Source organism: Pagrus pagrus (genome assembly GCF_965226575.1).
Source record: "Pagrus pagrus genome assembly, chromosome: 10".
Classification (NCBI taxonomy): domain Eukaryota; kingdom Metazoa; phylum Chordata; class Actinopteri; order Spariformes; family Sparidae; genus Pagrus; species Pagrus pagrus.
The window spans coordinates 15,843,857-15,868,780 of NC_140194.1; the positions used below are offsets into that span (position 1 = coordinate 15,843,857).

Below are 24,924 nucleotides of genomic sequence, written 5' to 3' on the forward strand. Positions count from 1 at the left end.
GATATGCCTGTTTACTGTGCCTAAACTCCGGGTCTGTCGCCCCTCTTGTTGGACTTTCTTTTATGATGTTGAGGATCATTAGTTGCAGTGTGAAAGGTTACACAAGCCTCTCACTAGTCGTGTTTGTACCAAAACATCACTACATGCATGTCTGTGTGTGTGTGTCGGTGTGACCATTTTTATTTTACAGTTCTGACCCTCAAACATGCAGCATATGCCCCGACGACACTGAAGACTGGCACTGTATGAATACTGAAGTGGTTCAGCCTGCTGCCTGTGGAGCCACATATGATCACTCAATGACCAAAAGACTTCCAGGACTTAAACCCCTCCAAAATAAAAGATATGGCTGCGGGGGAAATTATAAAACTGTCATGTTATAGAAGAGCTTCTCAGTCAGTCAGTCAGTCTGTGAGTATTGTTTAAAGTGCATTTGCCTCCACAGAAATGTTTCATTTTAAAGATTTTAAAATAATGTGATGTATGTACAGAACAAATAAGATAATTTGTTTTATCATTGCATATAATTGGAAACAGAAAACTGGAAAAATGCAACATCAATACCAAATTTATCAAAAAAAATCAGGCTTGAATTTACAAATATTTTATGAAAGGAATGAAAAAGCTTTTCGCTTTTTGTCATGATTTTTTTAAAGAGAAAATGTCGTATCTTACAATGTATATAGCCGTATTTATTCACACCAACGTGACCTGTTTTTGAATGATTTTGCAATCAGCAATACCTTTACTGAGAAATGTTCTCAAATGAAACAGAAAGGAGCACATTGCGAATGAATTGCTGAGGGGTTTGTATGGGGCACAATGGGAGGCTGGAGAAAAGAGAAAACTATTTACTACTGGAGAAGACTGTTTGGTGCATGTTAAACTTTGGCCAGCAGTTCATTGTCTCTGGTGTCTATCATTTAATAGGCTAGTTGACATAATGAATGAGCCAGACCCACCTTCTGCCACTCTAGAAAGGACCCCAGCCTTATCTGAATTGAGAAGCACATTAGAGCCTCTCAGCCAATCAGGACGCAGCCCTGTAGCAAAGTGCAGGGCCGAAAGAGGAAGAGCAGGAAACTTTTGTTTTGCTCGGAGTTTAATGAAGTTGGCCTGGTCACTCAAGAAGGGATTAAAGGAGAAGTAAGTGTCACTGAGCTGTGACTGCTGAAGAGGGAACTCAAGTGTTCGGGTCACTGTGTGAACAGGATGGTCTCAGTACAGAGCTGCACCAGGAGGAACATGGCTGGCTCTCCTCCTGCTTTACCAGGTTTCGGGAACTCTGGAAAATGCTTTCTTATTGACAATCTGCTGCAGTCACAGACACCTACAGCCCGACCAGAAGGGACAGTGGGTGGTCACCTGAGACTGGCAGCATGCGAACGTCCGAGGAGAACCTGGGGCACTGAACACGGAGCCTACCACAGCCAGGCCCACAGTCCCCAACAGGTGAAGGATTTAGGAGGACAACTTCTGCCACACTCAGGTAAACTGATCTTTTTTCTTTTTTTTTTTAACAAGCAGACTTTTTAAACAAAATATATCTATATTATGTCAAGAGTAAAGTTGTGGTAAATTACACTTTGTCCTGATGACAGGAATTTTTTTTATTTCTCTCTCACAAACAATTTATTTTTTCCAACCTGTTAGATTAATGTCAGGAATTAATATTGTTTAATTTGTAGAGTTTTTGTCACAGCTCTAAAGTTTAACTTAGGTTGAATACCTACATGTCTGAAATTACATATAATGTGACATTGTATATTATATGTATCTTTGTGAGGTTCATATACTCTACACACTGACATGTATATGACTTTAAAAAAAAGAAAGCTGATCAACCATTAAAATGTCCCTGCGTTGCTTTTTGCAAGTATATCACTGTATTTTTCCACTACCTCTTTTATAACTTAGTTAACGATATTTTTCAAATGTTAATATAGGTCTGTGTTAGTCATGTATATGCTCAATGGGGCAGTCAAACTAACCTAAGTAAGAATTTTGTGAAATATAATTTTTGAAATGTTTGGGTAATTACAAAATACAGAAAATTAAAACAAATCATTTATAAAGGAAAATCAAGAACGAATAATATTTTAAAGCCTTTAAATTTCATTAAAAAGATAAATCCTTGATATGAGACTTGATGGAAAATAACTGACTGAAAAGAAAGCTAAGACAAATTAAACATTTAAAATTAAATTACTATAAACGTGCAAAAATAACAATCATGTGGAATTGCGATTATGTCTGAATTATGACTGAAGCATTTCATTTTCAAACTGAATTAGTAAATCTATCTTATATTGGTAGTTTTCAAATGAAATGTAACTGTTAAAACATCGAAATATCAAATAGAAAATGTTCCATCTACATGCATCACCTAAAGCGCAGTAAGCTTGTAAAAATCAAAGTAAAAAGGAAACAACTGTAAGTAATTGGACAAGGCAGGACTCCAGGTATAGTCTCTTGTGGATCAAACCTGTCTCACCTAGTTACTACACGACCAGAACTGACTGTCCCTGTCTATCTTTGCAGGTGTATTGAGCAGTGTTTTCCTGCGGAGCCCGCAGTATCTGCTGGCATGCTGTGGTGGGTCCAGCCCCCCTCCTGTCTTCTCCAGTGAGTGTTTTATGCCTCATCAGCAATGCCTCAGCTACTCTCTAAGCATTAGCAGCAGGGTCTCTCATGCTCTCCACAGCTAATTACTGATGCAATGCCAAAGAGCTAATTCTCCGCTCAACTCTGCACAGCTCTATTCATAACCATTCACGGCTGTTTAGGACGGGGAAGAGGGGTGGGTTGCAAGGCTTTTAAGAGTCCCTGGGGCCCCCTATTTTGTACTTGCAAATACACACTTTTAGCAGAGCAAATATGCAGAGCTAATAAACATCTTGTCTTCTGTCATATTAAGATTATAATTACCAGGTGTGAATTCTCACTGCTGAATGAGGCAGATTGTTTAAAGCTGAGCACTCTCTCAGCACATAAAACAGAGTTTGGTTGTGAATACCAACATCTTCAAGGTAGATTTTCAGCCTGCATAAAATCTGAAAACATCCAGAAAACCTGTAATTTAACCTCAAATATTATCCTAAAGAAGTTTTCCTCTGCAATTTGCTTAGAAAGTTTCAGTAATACTATTTTAGATGTGTGTAGGGAGTACCACTTGGACTCTTATAGTATTAATTAAGACTAGCAGCTGTCATTTTGTGGCATTGTCCCACAGCAATTGGAAGTTATTAGTTGTTGGAACCTGAGATGCCTGTCAAATGTTGTGCAAAATAGCACAAATCAGAAAGCCCTCATCCCACATGTCCCTGGAGTCCTCTTAGTAGGCTGACACTTTCCCACAGTGCCCAGCAACACAACAATGCCAAGTCTGGCCGTGACCAATCGGCACTTTCACTCCACCATCCACACGCGACCTCACTGCAATTTTTCACTGCAGCAATGAACTCCGCTTAGCACAAAAAACTTGCCCATTTCTCTACAGAAGTGGGCTGCACCAGGAACATCCCCCAGCCATTGTGTGGCTAAAGAGCTTGGTTCGCCGACCCCCCTCCTTTCTCCTGTCCTTCAACTCTCATTCCTGCCCATTGGAGACTTCTTGACTAGGACATAAAGCATTCAATGAAAGTGACTTTTATAGACTTATTCGAGCTCATCTTCACATACAAACTGGCTTCATACCTGCAAGTGAAAAGATTTAGTGTTGGGCCAGTGAACCATCGAGTAATGGCATTTCCATTGAACAGCTCTATTGTTGGTGTCCCACAGGGCTCTATAGCTGGCCCACTGGGGTAGACACACACGTTGCCCAGGAATGACCTGGTAATCAGCTATTTAAGTGAAAGCCATTGAGTCCCAATAGAGAAGTGAGAAGCATGTCCAAACCTGTTATGTGCTCCCCAGAGGTGGTCTATGTGCAGATTTGTCGTACAGATTAAAAAGGCAACACTGAATGGATCGGATAAATTGTTCCACTTGACTTTTGTTGTGCGTGCACCTGTGAGTGAAGTAGCGTGGGATTGCTCCTCACAGTTCATCAAATCCCTTTTTCTCAGTTCAACTGGCTTTCTATTCTCTTTAGTCACCCCCAGTTTGTTAAATTGGACAAATGGAGAAAAAGAAATCAAATCTGAGCGATGAAGTGAGAGTGACAAAAGGCATGGACTTAGATTGAAAGGGTAGGACGTGGTATAGTTGGTAAAGTTTCCTTATTGATTGTGTGGATGGATTTGAAAATTGTTCCTTTAAATTAGAATTCATAGGACACTTTGGTAAATAATTCACAGGCAAATTCACTACATACACTTTATTTTACAATTGTGTCCACTGTCCACGTGTGACAATTGCTAATCAATGACCCAATTTTCACTGATGTTGACAAAGTAGTTTCATCACATTGAAACCGATTTTTTTTTTATTTCAATTTCTGTTTCAGAAGGAGCAAATATTCGAATGTGGTCGGCTGATATAAGCCCTAAATCACGCAGAGGGATCCTCAGGAGGGCTGTGTTCTCTGAAGAACAACGAAAGGAGCTGGAGAGAACTTTTCGGAGACAGAAATACATCAGCAAAACAGACCGGAACAAACTGGCAGCTGATCTCAGTCTCAAGGAGTCACAGGTAATTGAGCATAAATCGCCAAATGTTTACCTGATTAATCTTTGATTCTAAAAAGACATTAAGTAGAAATAAAAGCATGTATAATATCCAATTTCTATAGTTTATTAATTTTATAATTACATTTTATATACATTTTGACCTATATTATTACAAATCAAATCTATTCTAATCTAATACTCTCTATTCTTTTGCTACTTTAGGTGAAGATCTGGTTCCAGAACCGCCGCATGAAGTGGAGGAACTGTAAGGAGAAAGAGGTTCATAACACTCGCTCCCCAATGGACGAGCTCATGGCCCAAGGTCTCGCTCAGGAAGAGGAGGAACCATCTAAGAATCACACTGACGCAAAGACAGAGAGGTCACCACCACAGAAGAGTGTCAGGGACACATGAGAGGAAAATAAACTGTAGGGTACAGCACTGGGAGGATTTTAAAATATGTGTATGGTATACACTGTGAGGACTAACACTGATAGTATTGACCTTTCAATGCTGTTCTGTTGAGTCACGAATGTAATTAGGTTCAAGTGCTCAGTCAATCATCTTATTGCATTTCACTGGCTTCAGTAAGCAATGTATTGGTACACTAATAAGACTTTCCAGGAATGATTTCCCACTCTTCGATTGTAATAGCAATCAGTAAGAAGCACAAATGGGTCACTTCATTTCATGCATCAGACTTCTTTTTATTTGGTTTACATGTTTTGGTCAGCTTTACACAGATACCCTGCTCACAATCCAAAACCTTTTTAAGTCAAATTTCTCTCAGTATATCTTGTAAAATATTTTTTTCTATGATCTCGAGTGTATAGATCAACTGTAAATAAAGCGTATGAAAGAATCCTGATTTCCATATTGTTTATGTGTTGGGCTGTCTGGAGCAAAGCTCATTTACATGTTAATGATCACTCTACTGCACAGCATCTACCATTTCTATAAATATGAAGAGCTTGTGCTCTCTTTATTTAAGTTTTTTTTTTTTTTTTTACCTTTTCATGCTCAATGCTCCAAAGCGAAATGATTAAATTACCTAATAACAATAACAATGCAAGAGGCACACACAATCCTTTACAATAAATGCACACATGAAATGCATTACAAAGGATGTAAGCACAGACAGCAAGAACATGATGTGTAAAAGCAAGTTAGGAACAAAAGCTGTCAGGAAAAAAATGAAAGATAATAGCGACTGTTATGCTATCGCTTTTAGCAGTCCAGTCCAGGGAGGGTGGTGCATTTCAGGATTTGGAGATAATTTTTGATTTTGTTGGAGTCTCTGCGGAAGCAGTAAAGTAGGTCATGATGGTCCATTGAATTGAGTTCTCCTTGTTTGTAGAAGGAAAAGGCAGAAGAGGGGACCAAACTCTCAGGAGAGATGTAACTCACGGTGTTACCAAGCACTCCCGATAGCTTCATCTGAGGTGCACAGAAGGAAAATTGACAGTACATAATTGAAATGCATTAAGATGCATGCAGTAAGTAAATAAAAAATATATATTTTAACTAGAATGTGATACATTTCAAAATCCACACACATTCAAACATTGTAAAAAATACAATCACTGATGGTTAAGACCACAAAACACAAGGTCTGTAACCATAAGTGGATCCTTACCTTCTCAGCCATTTTTGTCACTCCGTCCCTCAGCTCATGCACCACATCACTGATCTCCAGCGCCTTGTTGGAGCTGTAGTGGTTGAAGTCTTGATTCTGATCCTGAGACATGCTCCGATAAAGTTGTGACAGGGGGTCACCCCAGGCCCCCAGCAGCCTCAGGATCACCTCTGTCAGCTGTTCTCTCTGCATATGAAAGGACTGCTTAAGTAACTTGTGGTAAAAAGTGCAACTTCATTGCAAAAACATGTCTTTAAATTATCACTTATTTGCATATGTAAAATTTATAACATGAATGCTCACCCCTAGCCTTTGTGCGTTTTCCTTGTCGGCTGGTGTTAGTATGGCATGTGTGTGGCACTTTCGTTTTCCTATGAGGTTCTTGCTGGGAAAGAAATATCGCTCCTGCGAAGGCGAACACACATATCACACACACCGATATCAGGGCATGAAAAAAAGCCAACTCAACGGGTGATGGATGAATGGAGGTCGAGGTGTGATTGATGGTGATGGATGTTCAATGTCAGAGTTGAGAAAAGAAAAAAAGAACTCACAAATTCAGAGTGCAGATCACTGGAGATGCCATGCATTCTTGAAGACTGTTGTATGACCCTGTCAAAGAGATCAGCCAGGGAAGGAGTGTGGCATCCAGCCTGTCCATAGGTACAGATCGGGGCAGTGCCAACCCGCGTGGAAAACCCCAGGTACACCAGTATAAGAACAGCACACCAAACTATGGGGGGGAAAAAACTTTCAGTCACGAAAAATAATAACAATACATGCAAATAAAAACTTTGTATTTAATTTGTCATTTTGCCATCTTACCCTTTGTCATGGTTCCTTTCTTGCAGTGGAGCACTAGATGATGAGTACAGCTCTTTTTCTACCAGAGCTACTCTCGTGGAAACTAACTCATACAGTGATGACGCTGCTGATTAAAACAAATTGTTGACGTGATATTTTTCTTTGCACGTCATGCTGTGCGCTTCGTTTAGTTATCTGCTCAGCCGAGAACAGACACGGCTTACCCAGGCGGAAAAGATACAACACAATACACAATTTGTCAGTTTAAAGTAATGAACATGTGTAAATGGGATACATAAAAACTTTTATTTTGCTGTGCTCAGGTTTTAAGTGTTACTTAAAACTACTGAAAGCTATAAAAGCAGAAACAGGCAAATATCTTCATACAACTTTATGCCTAATAACTGAACAATCCAATGTATTTCTCCTGCGTAAGCGGTAGATAATTAGTGTGATAAATAACATGGACACAAACTCAAAAACTGGAGATAATTAGCGTAATTGGGGCAACGAACGAGAGCTAAATCACTTAAAAGCATTCGGTGTTTCTTTTAAACTACAAGACAGCATAAATAAATGAATAGATTCACAATAAAAGTTTAGACTAAGCCCATTGTTCACATCCCCGGCAAGAACTGTTCAGCCTGCTAATGAAAATGAGGCTATTCAAATGTAAAGTGAGTGATTTATCTTCTCATTAGTGCTACATAGTATAGTCAATACCATAGGCCATCCACAGTCATGAGTCATTCCTAGCAGCTTTACTTCTTACCCAGGGCCACTTTACACATTATTGAAAGGCCAATTTGTAAATGCAAAGCACACATTTATTTTTAGGTTTTTAGACAAAACTGAAATGATTTTATACCCTTCTTAATACTTGCAACGAGAGGGGACGTGTCACCACAATGGTGAACAGAGCTCTGCGTCTCCCTTATTGTGCCACCTTGTGGTGAAATGAGTGACAAGTAAAGAAGGCAACGGAGGAGGATCTATTCATTACTCTTGCCTTTTGCTGTATAAATAATTTCATTATGTGTTTGCCAGCAAAGCTTTAACAGTTCAAAGTACACAAATACTCAGCCCGTAGAATTCCACAGAACAAATATTTTATTGTCATCTTTTTCCACATTACATGAACATAAAACAGATGTCATAAATACACCATAGAAAATATAATCTACAATCCATTTACATTTATTAATATTATTTACAAGTTTGAGTGCATTCTATAACAGTGTGCTGTCAGAGCAGGGACATGATGAGAAGAGCGAGCTTCTGAGGGAGGCAAAGGGTATTTGTTGCCTGAGTCCAGGTCTGTTCTCATCAATTTCTGTTGAGCTTACTCTCACCCAATGCCAAAAAAACTCTCCATTTCAAAATTGCCCCCTGATTTTGTCATAAATCATGTGTGTGAAATTCTACACTTCAAACACAGATTCAGAGCCCCATTTTTTACAAGTAAATATCAGTCTTTTCAACATCTGTGGTGCTTCCACTTGCGAGTGGCCACTGCGATGTTTGCGTCTTTTTTGTGCCAAGGAAAGAGACGAGTGATAGCAAGGGTGCCATCAGGCTGCACAGAACCAGTCAGCACGTAAAGCTGTGAACGTCCGGGACGCACAAGGGCGTTAGCACATCGAATATTGATAAGCATCCACTGCTGGAGTAGGTGCTTGGTGTCATAAGGCAGCAGAGGTCCCTGGCGGACAAACTCAACCCAGCCCTCAACCTCAAACTCTGGCTCTCCCATGGGAAGGCGACGACGATGGAGTTTGGCAGTCACAGCTGTGGAGAAGAGGAAATAAAATTAATTATCTTGTTTGGAAAATTAAACACAAATGTGAGTAAATATGGCAAAACAGGACACAACACACACAGCTTACTGAAAGAATTCTTAAACTTACCAAAGTCGTGCTGGCAAAAAGCATCCAGGACTGTTTTCATTGCAGGAGCCTCCTCCACAGAAGGACAGTTTTGACAGGCAGGTTTGGGCAAGTCTGTGATAACAAATAAAACATAATTTAATAAGACTGTAGGGCATATACAGTAATTAGAGGAAATCTAAAAAAAAAAAAAAGCACTTGGTAGTCAATTTATTGTAAAACAGACTCCTAATAATTAATCGGTGGTCTCTGCATACCTTTGGCAAAGTGGCTGAATTTCACGTGGGGAGAAAGGCACATGTCTTCCTCGGCAGGAAAGCGGTCACAATCAAGAGCCTCTGGCCATGGGTGACCCTGACAGGCAAGTACCGGGGCACAGCTGTCCCTCACTGCCACACACAGACTATGGCATGGCTGGATAAATCTAAAAGGAAAGAAAGATAAAATGTTACACAATGCACACAATCATTACAGCAAAAATCAAAACAAATTTTAAAAACAGAAAATAAATGCATTTCAGATTTGTAGAGGAGTAAGTATTACACAGAAAATAAATAACAAAGACAGAAAAAGAGAAAAACAAAGAAATGTAAAATCAACTTACGTGTCAAGGCAGACGGGGGCAATGAGAGAGCAGAGGAAGGCCTGAGCTTGAGGGTGGCAGCCTGTCTGCAACAGGGGCTTCCAGTCCTCTGAGCGTGGCACCACCTCGCCTTCCAGGTTGCTGTGACCCAAGAAGTTGGGTAACCGCATCTCAGAGTAACCAACATCTTTGCAGACCTTCATCTGGTTCGGGATAGTGACGCAACGAGTGGACTGGCCTATGTCAAATGCCATTAAAGGGCATGCCATAGCCAGGAGAGCCAAGATGAAGAACACAGCCATGCTGAAGGATTCGCAAAATCCAGAGTCCACAAGGTAGAAAGTTGAGCTTTAACTGGGGTTGCTTGTTGTCAGAAGTCTCTGCTGTCCTTGAATGGCTTTGTAGCAGCAGCTGCTTGCTTTATATACAGCAAGGTCAGCCAGCCCCATCAGTCTGTAAGTCTGTTATCAACTACCTATCAAAGACGCAGAGACGATGTGTTTGGAGACAACGACTTGTTTTGTGATGACTGCAGACAGAGAGGGGGCAGTAAGCAGATGGAGGGTGTGCTTGAGAGGGAGTAGGGAGGGGGACAATGGGCAATCACAACCCAGCTTTCACCGAGTGCCGCTCCAGAAGGTTGAAATCTGCTTCATTTGCTTTTAGAGATCCAGGAGGTACAAAAAATAATGTGAACACCTCATGGAAAACTTATAAACTAACTCTTGCCCTTCAAAGTATACAATAAATGGCTGACAAGTACTGACACATGCCACACAATCTTAACAGTGTTTGAAATACAGACTCATTTACCTAAAAAGGAATGATGTGTTTGTTATCTAATTCACTCCTCTATATTATATCCACTTTGAGCACAAGTGAAAAAAAAGCCAGTTTTTTGGCGTTGGCAGATATGTAAAAAAAAAAAAAATCCTGTAAAGAGGTTTTGCAGAGTAACAAACTGCTTCTTTAAAAGTCCCTTTAGAAAGAAATCAGAGGTTTTAGTAGACAGACAGTCTCCTTCATATCGCTAGTCTCTTTCATGTGTTCCTGCTTCCTAATTGGAGGGTTTCATCTGTAGAGCCTCCAGTTCTCATTAGCAAAGCAGCGTCTCTTCTGGCTCACCTGGCTTTGATCTGCCAATAACACAAACTCAGATCCCACATGCAGAATACTATTAGCCTGCCTCTTTTTGCTTATCGGTTTGATGCATCATTAACTACTGTGCATGGCACTCACATGCAACACTCGGATACAGTGAATGACTTTATGCAATTTTAGTGTGATGCTGCAGACATTTTCCCTTGTCAAGGGACTTGTACAGACAAAATTTGATTACAATCAAAACCTTATATTTTAAAGACAATATATTTAATCAATATCTTGTATTTGTATGGTAATAAGTACCATAAATTACCAGAGCAACAGTAACATCGGCTGTCTGGCAGACGCATAAACACTCTGTCATAACCTGACAACATCCCATTCAAGACACCAGAGATCTCGTCCTGAGATGCAGACCAGGGGCACAGACATAAGTGCTAATTTGTCTTGTTCTCTGTCTGATGTATATAAGCCTCTTAAATTAACAATAGAACTACATTACAGCATCATCGTATTTGTTTGGATGTCGTCTGTCTCCAGATTTAGATGTGTATCTGGGGTTGATGCCTTTGGGCTTTTTGAGGACTTTCCCCTCATGAATCAGAGGTCTCTATTCCACCCAGACTGTCATGGTCATTGTGGCTTCAAGCATGCCAAAGTAAAGCCAATTCAGATTGGCCACAGTCCCATTTCTGTGCCTGTATTCCAGCCCTGTCTGCAGTAAAGACAACACTCTTGCAACCAAGCCAGAGCTGTCCATCGGCCCCAGCTTAGCCAACTTTTACAGCTTGATCTGATGAGTGGAGGCTGGTTCCAGTTCGGGTAGACGAGTACAGCCCGTAAGAGGGGACTAACTGGGCAATTAGAGTCACAGACCAATTTGAGAGAACAATAGGTCCACACATTTAACAAGCTCCCCCTGCCAGGAGCCCAGCAGGGGTCTGTTGTTGGGCCTAATGGCTGCCCTGTAGACACTGTGTCTGTCTTGTTAATGTGTTGCTTGCCCCTGCCTCAGTTAATGAGAAGGTGATAGAATATGAGCTGAATGGTTGGGCACCTGTCTGTCAAACACAGCTCCAGCAGACAATCTAGCACAGACAGTACTTGTTATTTTTAAATAACAGTGAAATGATTTAAAACAAACAAGATATTTTTAAAAATAGACGTCAAACCCAAATCAAAAATAATCCCGTAAGACAGAAAGCAAAACTACTGTCTCTCGCTGTACACTGAACCAAAAATATGATTTTTTTCAACAGGCTCAGAGTCAACATATTCACTGGATTTAGGCATTAGCGTCTCTGCTAGTGCACATAACACAACATTTATTTGGGGGTAAATATCTGGCCAAACCACCCTATCAAAAACCTTAATATCAGAACATGGTCAGCCATTATTTCACCATATGAACACAACAATATTCTTCATAGTTTTTTATACTTTGCAATTAACTTCCTCAGATTCAGCACTGTCAGACATTGCACCAGGACCTGTACCCACTTGGGGGGAAATGTACCCAAAAACACAATTCAAATTATTTCTATCATATAACACACCTCTGTTTTAATATGTCCATTTAAAAAAGTCTCATCTGAAGCATGAGTATTTGCCTTCAGTGGTTGGGCATCAGTCTGTCAAACAGACCGAGGTAGTACTTTTTAAAAAGGCAGATAAAACTCTTGAAAACAAGTCAACAACACAACTATCTTGCTATGAACTGGTCTAAAACACGCCTTGTTGATGTGCTTTTCTACAGGTGCAAAGTCAATATTTTCACTAGATTTAGCAATCCTCTTTGCTTGTGCACATCTTCCAGGTCAAATTTGTTTATCCTTAATTTGCTAGCAAAGTATCTGCATATTTAGTATCACAACACTGTCAATCTGTTTCACTCCATGCAAGACATTACCATTCACATTTTTGTACTTTGGTAGTGCTGAATCAAAAGAACTAAGTTGCAAAGTAATGCGAATGGTAATGTCTTATTTTGCAGAATTTACACTGACGTCTGTGCTTTCAGGGAGAATCCACCCTAAAATAACAATTCATGTAAATGTTTTCTCCCTCTTGAAAGTAGAGAATGTATGTCTCGTCATCATCTAAAGACACATCTCAGTGCTGTTCCATAGATAGATTAAATACTGAGCAACCACCACTGTGGCACACCATGGTAATTTAACTGGGATGTGAGGGGACTGTCTAAGGTTCAAAGGTATTAATTCTAAATGAAAATAAAACTAATGTCAAAGTGTTATTACAAATTTTCTATGAGCACCCAGTGTCATCTGAAGAACTTGTCAACTCAAGTCTTTTTGTTGCAACACTCTGCTAAGAAAGATGTCAATTTGTAGATGCTTAAGTTGTCATTGATTTGAATTGCATAAAATAAATTCTCTTTGCGGTATTTTCCCTCCACAGTACTGTCTACTTTGGGAGAGTGGGACAAACACCTGAGACATACATCAAAGACAGAGGCGTGTTCTGAAAGGAGAGGAGGGGGGACTGGGTGTCTGAGCTGGCCTCCATTGCAACAACGAACTCAGATAAAAGCTGTCTCCTCCCTGCACATACGAGACTCATTGACTTAAGAGATTGAACCCCCATTTGCCTCTTTTCTCTTACCCCTACCCCCCACCCCTCCTCTTCATCCTGCTGGGCTCCAGTAGGACTGACAGTCCCCTTGCAGACTGTCAGTAGCACTCAATTGTCACATCCAGTCTCCGGGGCTTGTGGGCAGACGCTGCCACGCCGAGGTGAGGAGACAACTTGCCCCCAGAAACTACAGACATCTGTAGATCGACCAAGTACCCTAAACCTTGGTATCTCACTCAACACAAAAGTTAGAATGTAGTCTTCTGATTTAGTGGTTTCAACAAAGACTTAATGCTAAAGCACTGCTGTTAAAATCAGGCCAATGCCATTCAAATCATTTTAGTATTATTGTACAGCCTTGGCAGATGAACAGAGCGGAGCTGCTATGACGCAAGTCACGATAATTTACCAATAATCTGTGACAGTTTAATTGAAAAATCTTATGCACAGTCAAGCACATCATCTTAATAATCACAGGACACAGAAATAATTGTGCAGTGTACATGAGCATCATCTCTATTTCTATCCCAGAGTGGAACAGTATTTAGCTTTGACAGAAACATGACATTTCCCTTTTTCAACCCAATTAAACTGTAACACTGATCTAGACAGCTACAGCTCACTATGCAAAAAGTCAAGAGAGAGAAGCCAAAATGTAAAGAGGAAAAAAACTGAGAACATGATCACAGTCAGGTTGACGGAGTAAAGGTATACCTTCCCCGAGTACATCATCCTCGTATTATGCACTTTTTTTCTCCTCTGCAACACTGTGGAAGAAAATAAAAGAAATTAGCAGTGATTTTTAGCTTCTTTTGTGCATTTTCAGTCACATAAATTGGTTGAATATAACGCAGTCCAGTACAATATCATCAACTATGATCTCAATGCTAAAATGTGATTGAATGAACACCTCTATGGCACTCTCAAGAAACCTTATAGAACATAACATAATAGACATCAAAAAGTAGAATATATGGCAGAACAGTTGTGCTGATTGCATTAGATTGTAGGTGTACCCAATACTAATACTACCTAATAATCAGTTGTATGTACGTACATCTGAGAGTCTCTCAGGGAGGGAGGGGGGTCGCAGCCCAGATATGCCCCGTTGATGAAACAGTACTGCAGTAGAACCCTGAAGCATGGATCCTGGGAAGAAAGTTAAGTCTTTTAAAGAATGCTGGATGTATAACATGCTATGTCAACAAAAGCACATTTTATAAAATCTAGGATGAAAGGAAATGCTTTGTCACTCACCCTGATGAGAATGTGGGGGTTTCCAACAATTATGAGCAGGGCTTTGGGACGAGTGACGGCGACATTGAAGCGTTTGGGGTTGGACAGAAAGCCGAGCGCATTATGCAAATCATCACTCTCCACTGATTCATTAGAGCGCACCTATAACATAAGAAGTTAATCAAGTTAACTGAGAAATCACCAGAATATGGAATAAAATTTGGAAAGGTTATAACTGATGATTGTGCTCAACAGACTGTGACATTATCTGCTTTTTCAGTAAATAAAAAAATACCATTAATGCGATGTCTTAACTGTAGTAAATGTATATGTTGGGGCTTTTAATTCTTTATTGCAGTAATTTTGTGATCACTGAATTACAAAAAATACATATATAGTATTGAATACATTATTGTAAAAATTGTTAAAAAAGTATGAAGATTACTCTGAAAATCTAGTTGCAATCTAAAGAAAAAAGTATTATATATGTCTAAGAAAGGATGCAGCTTTTTCCAGTGTTCACACTGTGCTAAGAGGAGAATATGTCATAAAAGAATTTAGTCATCTCACAAGCTAAGACATTAGTTGCCATACTGAATCAACAACAATCAACATACTGAAACAAAAGACTCTCTGGGATGCTCTATAAGGCTGAAGTCATTTCATTTATCAAACTCTGCAAACTGTGATGACGGCAAATGAAAAAATAAATTGGACAGCAACATACATTTAAGTGATATTCATACAAAAACATTTTTAGGGTTCCAACATCATCAGTTGAATTAACCTTGCTGGGATCAGAAACTGCAATACCTTCAACATCCAACCTTAGCAGAGATATTATATTAATTGACCACAGAGTGGCGCTAAAAACAATCTTAACATCGTCAGCAGCTGCTGAATTTCGCTGGAAACAAATTCCTTGGATCACAATTTCTGTGTAGGCTTAACTCAGCTATCGCACCACTTTTCATTTTGTAAAGATGTATTCAGATGGTAGTTGATGCATATCATCACCAAAATATGTTGCAGTACAGAATTTACATTAACACACAGAAAGTAGTTGCTGTTTAAAATCAAACAATGGACCTCTCATTTAGAAGAAAGCATATACTGATGTTTGTAACTTCTAGTTCCCAAATTCAGTTTACCGTAGACAAGATGATGACCAGGAACTCTTGTCCTTGGAACTCCTCCACAGAGCCCACTTTGATGTCGGACAGGCCCACCTTACCCAGCAGCACTCGAATCTTCTCACACTGATGAGAAAATGGAAAACACAGAACAGGCTACACTACTGGGTAACAATATGCATAGCGACTTAAAATGTTTAGAGGGCATTTACACTCCTTGGAGTTAAATGTGAAATTACACAGTTTTTTCTCCACTCTACTAAGATGGAAAAGAAAGGAAAGTTCACTCATAAGTTTTAAAGCTTTGTAACGAGAACTAATGTCAAAAAGCCCAAAAAACATAACTGATAAACTGTGCAGTCTTACTTGTTTCTTGTATGGAGCAATGATGCCAATGTCAGAGACATCCACAGGGTTGTAGAGCTTCTTGGCCAGCTGGCAGCAGTAGAGCATGACCTGTACAGCCTCCACTGGGTTGAACCATGATGGGTTGTTACCTTCCCTCATTTCTGTGCCCTAGACCAGACCAAAATCTCTTGACTAAATATGGAAGCTGAATAACTCCATTACTTGAAGTAACATAATTAGCTTGACAAGGATTTCATTTTTTAGACATACATAATAAACGGGTAGTTTAGTGTGCAGATGCATGTTAACATTTATGATCCAGATATTAGACCTAAGTAGATTTCAAAGTAGAATAGATTAGCAAGTGTGCAGACATATTTCTCTCTAAAGACCACTCACCCGGACTCCATGGAGCAGGAGTGGGAAGCCTTTTTTGGGCAGGGTTTTCCACTGGCAGAGAGACTCTACTATGGCCTTGGAGGCTTTAAAACACAGTTCGCCCTGGTAGAAGAGCTTGGAGGGCAGCGTGAGCAAGGTCTCATGAGAACGGTAATTGTAGATCAGCTTAGTCACCTGTAGTAGTAAGAGACCAGCTTTAATAATCCTGACACATACAGTGCACACTCTTTAAAGAGTGTCTCTTTTGTGCTAATCTTGTTACAATGGCAACTAACTAGTATCAACAATAGCAGTGTAATACAATTTTTGAGAGGAAATAAATATGCTACAAATGGCACCAGTCATGCCACGTAGCATAGCATCTGCGCAGCATGCAAAAACATTTAAATTCTCTTCATGCCTTAAAATAGGTAAAAACACTACAGATTTTGTATGCAGTGCACAAACCAGCTTAGGGTTGTATCCCCAGTCATGTCTGGAATACAGTGGGTTGGCCATCAGCCTCTCCAACAAAGACACCCCCAGGCCAAAGGCAGCAGCCAGCTTGGATTTCACTACTGGACCTAACTGGCAGGGGTCTCCAGCCAACACTATCTAAGCAGGCGAGGGGGAAAAAAGTCATTAATGAACAACCCTCAGGCAAGTTTATTAACAATCAACAAAGCTCATTGTTTTCTGTTTGTTATTCCTTAAAAGTACCACATATCCCTTTTAAGAAGAATTCTCAAACTAACTAGCCAAGCGTTCAAAATAATAAGTGAGGAATCAGACATGCTGCAGGTATGAGGTATGCCAAAGCTGAGGCAAACAATAAAAAAACACAAAGCTTGTTCGAATTACATCAAGTACCCAAATGTGACATGCATGCACACAAGATACGAACACTTGACAGAGCTTTTAAGGTCTGAATGTAGTCAGTGTGTGAGATTTTGTACTGACCTGTCCATCTTTTTCTGATACAAGACTTATGGGGATCAAGGACTCTGGTTCTGTAGCCTGGCCAGCTTCATCCAGAAACACGTGGGTAAAATGTCCCACTCTAAGGAAAAACAAAACCACAGTTGGTAAACTGAGTTAGAGAAAGAGAGACAGGAGGACAAAAGCTGTTCGCTTGAAGTGTTCAAACCACATTAAACCGAAGCCCTGGCCCTTACTGCAGTCGCATATTTTGGAACATCCCAGCACTGGAGCAGGTGCTGACCACAATCCTGTTGAAGCAAGCATGACGGATGTCTTCTCCTGCCCTCGAGTACAGTCTCAGCACTTCTGGGATGGCCTAAGAAAAAACAGTCACATCAACATGGCATGGACATTTTAGATGATAAAGCAATGTACTAAAAGGGAGATGCCGACAGAGCATGTTCACATCACAACCTCATCTATTATTTAAAATGTGTACTGGCCAACCATGTGGAACATGGTGATGGCATCTGTACAGAGCTTACTGCACACAGGAGAATACATATTGTCCCTTGATCATACACACTGTAACATGGCATCTGCAGTTAATTTCTGTTCCCTGATGCTGTGCAGTACCTCTTCCTGCCTACAGGACGCATTCACGCGGGCCAAACTTGCAGACTGCAGGAAGCCACTGTGATGCAGGCGAACGCAGATGAGGTCAGCAGCACTGTTGGAAGGAGTACAAACGAGTATGCGACTGCTGGGCACAAAGTAGTAAACCTGGAGGTGGGAAAAACTTGAAGTAACTATGAAGTCACACAAGCAGGGCACCAGAAGTGGAGAATGCTTTGTGGCATTAGACTCATACTGGCACAATCACTACATTGCATTTGTAAGTTATGGAGAAGTTTTCAATAAATGCCAGTGTTTACAGATGGTTTTTTGTTATTAGTCTAATTACTGTGGCCAAACACACAATACTGATACATCACTACCACACTGTCATTAATTTAAAAAAAATAATCTTCAAAATGAATGCAGTCCCTGGTTAGGAATTACATTTGTGTGTGTGTTTATAGGTATATACCTGTAGTATGGCCTCTATGAGGGTGATTGTCTTTCCTGTGCCTGGAGGTCCAAACAGCACATAGGGAGTGGGCCGACACTCTCCTGCCAGGATGCTCTTCACTGCCTCTCTCTGAGGGGGGTTCAGGTCTGGGTTAAAGAAGTGCCCTTTGCTGGGGATGGGTTTGGATGGTAGGATACCATCTAGAAGCAATTATACATGAATGTTCTCTGTTATTTGATATGTACAGGCAAAGCTAGTACCAAATCAAAAATCTAATAAGAGTACCTTTAGTCTGTGTGGCCTTTGACTTCATATCGATAGAAACGGTTGACACCTTTCCATTCTCCATGGCTGGAGCCTGGTATACAGATACAATTATATTTAATAAAAACTAGACTTAATTACACTGATTTCAATTAAAAAAAAATCTCTCACCTCATTGTCATTCATTGTTTTGTTTTGGTCTGGCTCCTCTATCCACCCTCCTGTCCACTGAGGGGGCTGAGGAGTCACTCTAGTGGGGAAGAGAACTGCACAACAATGAGAAAATTACAGCAATTTAAATCTTACTGAAGTTTAAACTACTACTTTTTAAAATCCAGTGTGCAGCTCTGAAGTAGAAATAAAATCCCCAAATGTATCATCAATAAGGTTTGGTTTTAAAAGCAAAATGGGATATTTAAGTCATCCCTGGAGGCAATTCTATTTTACCTCACTATGGTCAACAAAAATGATGAGGCATGGTACAAACAGCACCCTCTGGAGCAAAGTTTGTGGCACTGTCACTTTGTATTTCTTTACTTAAAGACTGTTTTTGAATATACTGCATCATTCTGTTGCAGATTTTCTATAATTTCCAAATATACTACAATTTACAAGGAAAACAACATATCAGGAAATTCTAATTATACATTAACATCGTTTCGTAGAACCAAAAACTATGCACGAAAGGCTTTTTTGTTGAGACATTGGCTTGGGATTTTTGATCAGTTCTGTGTTTGCAGTGGTGCATTTTTCATCATGAATATCAGTGTGATACTTGCTGCTAAACACATCTTATATTGTACCCCCAACAAAGTGTAATTTGCATTTGATTTGTAGGTAATGTTGGTCTGTATGAAAATTAAAATCTGTCCTCTATATCATGTCTAAAATGCCAGGAATCCCACCTTGTGAAGACTTAAAGCTATTTGAGTAAAACCTCAACTTACTGTCCACAAACGGCTTTGTCTGGTCAAGCGCGTTGTGACACCGTCTCATGGTCAATCTGACAAGGCAAGCAATCAAAATAATGGTTTTACAAATATGACACGATTTCCATTTGAAATTTAAATGCCTTTATGAAATTACAAATGAAATCTCTTTCTAACCTGTTGTAGGTAAATTCAACATCAAGTGGCTCTCCGAGGTATCTGTGCTGAAACTCTGAGTTCACTCTCAAACTGACATTCTCATCATGGATCTGTGAGTCAAAACAGAGCGTTAGATTAAATCTAAATTTAAATCTAAAGTTGTGTTTGATTATGCAGAACATAAAATGATGATATCTCAGTACCTCTATGACATAACTAACGTACTCCATTACCACACCGTTGCTCTCTGGTTTCTTCAGAACTATTTTGTCACCTGAGGAGCAAATTTGTCAGAACTATTCGTGTGTAACGCAAAAAACTCAAAACATGAACCTAATTTAACAATGGTGGAAAAAGACTCCTAAAGCCTCCTCACCTATACTGAGACTGGGTCTGCCTTCAGCCAACCCAGGAACATCTAGGTGCAAATAGCCTGCTCCTTTCCTGAGAAGGGCCCCGTTGATTGTGAATTCTCTCATTTCCCTCTCTGCATGCAGCTCTTCCAGCCAGAGAAGGGCGGAGAAACGTGAATGCATGTTGCGTGGTGACAGCACCTGAGCCAACAGATACAACAGGAGAAGGAAAATGTGATATTTCAGTTGATCCCTGAAGGCAAATTGTATTTTTTTCCCTTTCCCTCAGGAGCATAAAGTATGGGGTAAGACACAGAACAGCTGCCACTGGATCAGACTTTGTGTCAATCTGTGTCCTTTGAATAAAAGATAGTATTTTAATATCATACATCAACTTCCTTGAAGAATTTAGAGACCCAGAGGTTCACTACTTTGCAAGGATGCTCAGAAAGCATACATTCATTAAGAAAAAAAATGGTAATAGAGCTGCAACCATTAGGTGACGGAAAGAAAATCAAATGTCAACGATTCTGATAAATCATTTCAGTCAGTTTTCAAACAAAAAATGTCAAACATTTGCAGGTTCCTGCTTCTGTAATGAAATAATTTGCTGCTTTGTCATTACATTAAAGAGTCTTTGGATTTCTCTTGGCCGGAACAAAGAAGCAATTTGAAGAAGTCACTCTGGGCTCGGGGAAAATTTGATTAACATTTTTCTGAATTTTAAGAAATTTTGACGACAAAACGATTAATTGCGAAAATAATAGTCAGACTGTTTGATAATAAAAATAGTCATAAGTTGCAGCCCCAATTTGTACTTCATTATCCAAAGTGCTTTAACAGGCCATGAATGAACACATGTAGTGTCCAGATAGCCCTAATTCCAACTCTTAATCTGCAACTTTTGTTAATTATTCTACGTTTTCATCATTGGCATGTTCACCTCTCCTAAGCAGGGCTGAAATACCAGCACGTCATTCTGTGACTCCACACAGTCTCTGAGAGCCTGGGGCAGTGGGTAGTTAGGCAGGAAGTTTGGCAACCGTCGCTTAGGTAGCCTACAGGTGGGAAAGTGAAAACAAGCAATGACTTAAATGATTCATTTTGTCTAAAATATCAGCTTTTAAGAGATGACAAAACAATATTGCACACAGAAGTCAGTCAAGCGATGACATTAAAAGAAGCTTTGTTTATAGCAACAACAGGGATGAGACTGAGTTACATTGACATTTTATTTTAGGCTGAGGTTTGTGATTTATGCATTCCAAGTATTCTAATAAATTTTAAACATGTAAAACTGAAATTACGAATTTATTAAATTTTTGGGACTCTGACAACTACAAAAAGTCCATTGGAAGCTCCCTGCATGCAAAACATTTAAATATTCATTAAGATCTTCCTATTATTAATCTATTGGTAGAACTAAGCCCACAGAGTAAGAGGCAAATACCACAGTAACTGTAAGATAGGTATGGAAAATGTCTGCTCTTACTCAGGCAGCAATGACGTCAGTTGTTTTGATACCTGGGGGGCTCTTTTGGAGCAGAAACAGTGACCACGTGACCCGACATCGCGGGGACTGGGCGCACATCACTGGGACTGTAGGGCACAGACGGCTGCAGCATGTTCTCCTCTTCACTGCCCACTGTGACCTCCAGGCGCCTCCCGATGGTGAAAGAGGAGAAGTGCAGCAACAGCAGTTCAGCACAGCTTCCCAGGCTCCTGAGTAATGTCCCCACATGGAATTTAGTTGTAGATACAAAAACACAAAAAAGAGCTCCACAGAGGCAGTCTACACTTCAGTATATTTTGTATGGCCAGACAACAGGACAAGAAAGGCCTAGTGAATTTAAAAATGCTCCATTCTACATTAATCTTTTTGATCCATCACTCCTCATACTGTTTCTGCTATTTACACTAGTGCCACTACAAGAGTTTGAAAAAATAACTTACTTTGCTTGGCAGGCTACTACAACAGACAGCCTCTCTCCTGGTGGAATATCCACCTCCCTTTCCTCTCGCCTTACGCCAGGGGAATGGATAGTCTCCTTCAGCACATTGCCATTATCTTTGTCTACTTCTTTTGCATCAGAGCAGTTTTCTTGCAACTGCTGTTGTTTCTGTCTCGGTGGTGCAGACTCTTTGACACTAACCAGGGTGAACTGTTCTTTTGAGTCCCAGCCAGCAAAGTCACAGCACTTCAGGGTCTGGGTATCGGAACCTTTATTTCTGTTATGAAAGAAAGATGAAGATTTTACAATTTAGGTACACTGTGCTACTAATGAAAATATTAACATGACTTGTACCCAAAGAACTATGGTGTCAGGAGTTTTAATAAAGGTTAAGGTTAAGACAGGTTAAGAAATAACTACTGTTAATAATGAAAACATTTAATGAATATAAATGTTTCCTTTCTTCACTTTGGTCACTCACTGTATCCACAACACCAGTTCTCCTTTCTCCCCAATCATCATTTCCCGAAACTGGCCATAGTCCGTTACATCCAGATCCCCTTTGTTTTCCAAAATTTTCTGGAGTTCAGCCTCTGGGAGAGGTTTAGCAGAGACATTTACACTGCAACAGGAATGGCAAAGAAAAAACAAAAACAAATTACCGGTCTGCATCAGCCACATCAAAACTTGAACAAATATGGAACCTTGATCTCTTGGAAAGTGTGATAGCCATTTTCTCACTATTATTTGACATTAGATTGGCCAAAGGATTAATCCCGAGGAAAAAAAAGAATGTTAATCAATAATGAAAATAATCAGTAGCTGCAGTCCTCTAAATATATACATGACTAATACCTCTGTTGGCAGGGTGCCATACACAGGGCCCTCCAAGTGTAGAGGGACTGACTGCTTTCCACCATCACAAGGTTGACCAGGTGCCCTGGCAAAGGCTGATAGTTGGCAGGCAGCAGCAGAGAGTCCAGACTGAAGAACACACTGTCCTCCACCACTCCGTTGTTACCATACACGCTGGTCACATGCACCTAAAGGCAGCAGATCATTCAGAGGAGGGAAGAGATCAGATTTATAACCAAACAAGGTTTTAATATCACTGAATCGGATTTGACAGCATAAATTCACATTTAGACATTAACACTTTAGTAAAATTAAGTGTAATGCCTTTTACAAATGCAAAAATGTAATACAGAGAGTACTAAAAAGGGACTGAATCGCAATCATTGAGTATAGCCAAAAACTTAAATGTCATAGTCATGCAGTTACCTGGTCTAGGCGGCAATAGCGTAAAGGGGCCACAGATTGAGCCTGGGTGGTCCACTGGGTAGAATCGATAAAATATTTAGCTTGGATCCAGTCTCCTTTCATTGGCTCATAACCTAACAAAAAGGAGAGAAAATGCACAAGTATGCCAACAGACAGGAAAGTTAACATCAGCCTTCTGCCAAGTGCTAGTAAATTTTGGTGTGGCTGTGAATTTGTCTCCTCTCAGTTTGAGAGCTAACCAAACATCATCAGTGAAAATATATGTGGCTGTTAAATCAGTCAGAAAGGCTGGACAGTTCTGGGACAGATAGACCACTGAGGGAGTAGAAAATAGAGCAAGTTTATGCAAAGCATCATGGGGTCAAGAGGCTTGCAATTTTGGAGTGTCAAGTACAGTGAGAGCCAGTACCTTCCCAAAGACTGTAGCGTGGGAAGTATGTGGTCTGGTTTATGTAGCCGCCATCTCCATCAAAAGATGTGACTGTGCCAATGAGAGGCCGCAGCTGCATACTGTCAGCTTCTAGGGAGGTTCTTCCTCCATCCTCCCAAGCATCTGCACTCTTCTCTACCTAAATAACAGGATTAAATGGTGAATGTCTGATAAAGTTCATCATAATGGCCCGATTTTACAAACTGATTCACTGTAAGGAGAAGGAACAATAACCAAGTATAGGTTAAATTCACACATGGGCCCAAGTCAGCTAACATATGGATTCTGATTCAATTAAAAAAAAAAAAAGACATACATTGTATGTTATTTGCAAATTGATGCAAGAATGAAGAACACGATTCTCACCCTTAAAGCTTTCCATCCCCCTTGGGCACCATCTCGTACCGCTATGCCGTCTACAAGATCCCCTACTTTCACTGGCATCCCTCCCAACACCTCTCCACTTGTGAAGTAGATTACATCGTCTATCATGCCATAGTCAAGGCACAGCTGGGTTACCACGCTGCCCCGCAGGTGGCGAATGTCCTCCGTGCCTGACCAGCGAAAGAAACCAAAGGCAACATGGCATCAGGCCAATTAAGTCAAGTGAAGTTGTCAAACTAAGCCAAGTCATTCTTTGTGGGAGTGCTGCATTTACCTGATGCACCTGAGAAAATGTCTTCTCCATCCACCTCTACTGCTCTCCACAATGGAGAAACCAGCTTAGACAGCATACACCGCACAGCAGTAAGCATATCTGCAAGACAGCTGGAGTATCTATCTTGGTGTCCACACTAAGAAAACAGAGCAGCGCATGGGTTTTAACAGAGCATTATTTAGATGCAGTTATTGTGTATTGACTAGAGTTGGCTAACAGGCTGAGGAACCTAAATAGTTCATTAAAAATTGAAACTCATTTGATAAGTAAGTTTGTCAACTCACCTAAATCTACAGGCTGATATTGACATCACGCTAACACGAAAAAAACGTGCTATTTAGCATTAAGCTAACGTTTGCTAAAAGCTAACTTACCTTGGCTAGCTAAAGTTATAGCTTAACGCAAAGGGCGCTGCGTGTCGGTGAGAGCAACGTTGATTGGAAACTAAAGAAATGTGAGGTTATTCTCAAACTACCGCCATGAACACAAATATTACACTACAGTTCACGTGTTGGGGTGGAGAAAAGTTTGCGTTTCAGTCGGTATGCTCTTCAGGTACGCGCGGTAACACTGGTTCAAACAGGGGCGGGGC

The 24,924-nt window shown here is 40.2% G+C and overlaps 4 protein-coding genes across 5 annotated transcripts; 1 reads left to right on the plus strand and 3 right to left on the minus strand.

Annotated features, from left to right (window-relative positions):
* Nucleotides 1-1,212: 1,212 nt before the first annotated feature.
* On the plus strand, nucleotides 1,213-5,031 carry dbx2 (developing brain homeobox 2; the record flags this gene model as incomplete). Its single annotated transcript, XM_084364181.1, has 4 exons — nucleotides 1,213-1,489; nucleotides 2,542-2,625; nucleotides 4,451-4,635; nucleotides 4,836-5,031. 4 exons carry the CDS (start codon nucleotides 1,213-1,215, stop codon nucleotides 5,025-5,027), a joined length of 738 nt encoding a protein of 245 aa, XP_084220307.1. The 3' UTR covers nucleotides 5,028-5,031.
* Nucleotides 5,032-5,831: 800 nt separating this feature from the next.
* On the minus strand, nucleotides 5,832-6,917 carry LOC311263846 (prolactin-like). Its single transcript, XM_084364182.1, has 4 exons — nucleotides 6,804-6,917; nucleotides 6,553-6,654; nucleotides 6,250-6,435; nucleotides 5,832-6,050 (listed from the first exon to the last, which is right to left on the minus strand). The coding sequence occupies exons 1-4, from the start codon at nucleotides 6,837-6,839 to the stop codon at nucleotides 5,841-5,843; spliced, it is 534 nt and encodes a 177-aa protein (XP_084220308.1). The 5' UTR covers nucleotides 6,840-6,917; the 3' UTR covers nucleotides 5,832-5,840.
* Nucleotides 6,918-8,151: 1,234 nt separating this feature from the next.
* szl (sizzled) lies at nucleotides 8,152-10,357 on the minus strand. Its single transcript, XM_084363970.1, has 4 exons — nucleotides 9,544-10,357; nucleotides 9,197-9,363; nucleotides 8,961-9,053; nucleotides 8,152-8,841 (listed from the first exon to the last, which is right to left on the minus strand). Exons 1-4 carry the CDS (start codon nucleotides 9,822-9,824, stop codon nucleotides 8,531-8,533), a joined length of 852 nt encoding a protein of 283 aa, XP_084220096.1. The 5' UTR covers nucleotides 9,825-10,357; the 3' UTR covers nucleotides 8,152-8,530.
* A 3,265-nt stretch (nucleotides 10,358-13,622) lies between these two features.
* On the minus strand, nucleotides 13,623-24,924 carry mov10l1 (Mov10 like RNA helicase 1). 2 transcript variants are annotated; one of them, XM_084364749.1, is made up of 27 exons: nucleotides 24,707-24,924; nucleotides 24,333-24,468; nucleotides 24,041-24,228; nucleotides 23,654-23,813; nucleotides 23,245-23,357; nucleotides 22,819-23,006; nucleotides 22,445-22,585; nucleotides 21,965-22,240; nucleotides 21,536-21,733; nucleotides 20,955-21,069; nucleotides 20,035-20,212; nucleotides 19,862-19,932; nucleotides 19,677-19,768; nucleotides 19,518-19,573; nucleotides 18,742-18,836; nucleotides 18,592-18,664; nucleotides 18,325-18,506; nucleotides 17,871-18,017; nucleotides 17,489-17,610; nucleotides 17,274-17,373; nucleotides 16,782-16,928; nucleotides 16,335-16,508; nucleotides 15,954-16,103; nucleotides 15,606-15,713; nucleotides 14,476-14,616; nucleotides 14,276-14,367; nucleotides 13,623-13,985 (listed from the first exon to the last, which is right to left on the minus strand). In XM_084364749.1, exons 2-27 carry the CDS (start codon nucleotides 24,427-24,429, stop codon nucleotides 13,958-13,960), a joined length of 3,432 nt encoding a protein of 1,143 aa, XP_084220875.1. In that variant the 5' UTR covers nucleotides 24,430-24,468; nucleotides 24,707-24,924; the 3' UTR covers nucleotides 13,623-13,957. The 2 variants fall into 2 exon arrangements, with proteins under 2 accessions (XP_084220875.1, XP_084220876.1); XM_084364750.1 differs by having other exon boundaries at nucleotides 24,617-24,924.

Excerpts from the sequence above, each read along its gene's own strand:
- LOC311263846 (XM_084364182.1), bottom strand. The coding sequence starts at position 6,839 with ATGCATGGCATCTCCAGTGATCTGCACTCTGAATTT. Across the intron at positions 6,655-6,803 it reads GTGATCTGCACTCTGAATTT|GAGCGATATTTCTTTCCCAG; the intron begins GTGAGTTCTTTT and ends TCGCCTTCGCAG. Across the intron at positions 6,436-6,552 it reads AAAACGCACAAAGGCTAGGG|AGAGAACAGCTGACAGAGGT; the intron begins GTGAGCATTCAT and ends TTTCATATGCAG.
- szl (XM_084363970.1), bottom strand. The coding sequence starts at position 9,824 with ATGGCTGTGTTCTTCATCTTGGCTCTCCTGGCTATGGCATGCCCTTTA. Across the intron at positions 9,364-9,543 it reads GCCCCCGTCTGCCTTGACAC|ATTTATCCAGCCATGCCATA; the intron begins GTAAGTTGATTT and ends CTTTCCTTTTAG. Across the intron at positions 8,842-8,960 it reads TTTTTGCCAGCACGACTTTG|CTGTGACTGCCAAACTCCAT; the intron begins GTAAGTTTAAGA and ends TCTTCTCCACAG.
- mov10l1 (XM_084364749.1), bottom strand. The coding sequence starts at position 24,429 with ATGCTTACTGCTGTGCGGTGTATGCTGTCTAAGCTGGTTTCTCCATTG. Across the intron at positions 22,586-22,818 it reads ATGGCACCCTGCCAACAGAG|TGTAAATGTCTCTGCTAAAC; the intron begins GTATTAGTCATG and ends TTCCTGTTGCAG. Across the intron at positions 19,574-19,676 it reads GTTGAATTTACCTACAACAG|ATTGACCATGAGACGGTGTC; the intron begins GTTAGAAAGAGA and ends TTGCCTTGTCAG.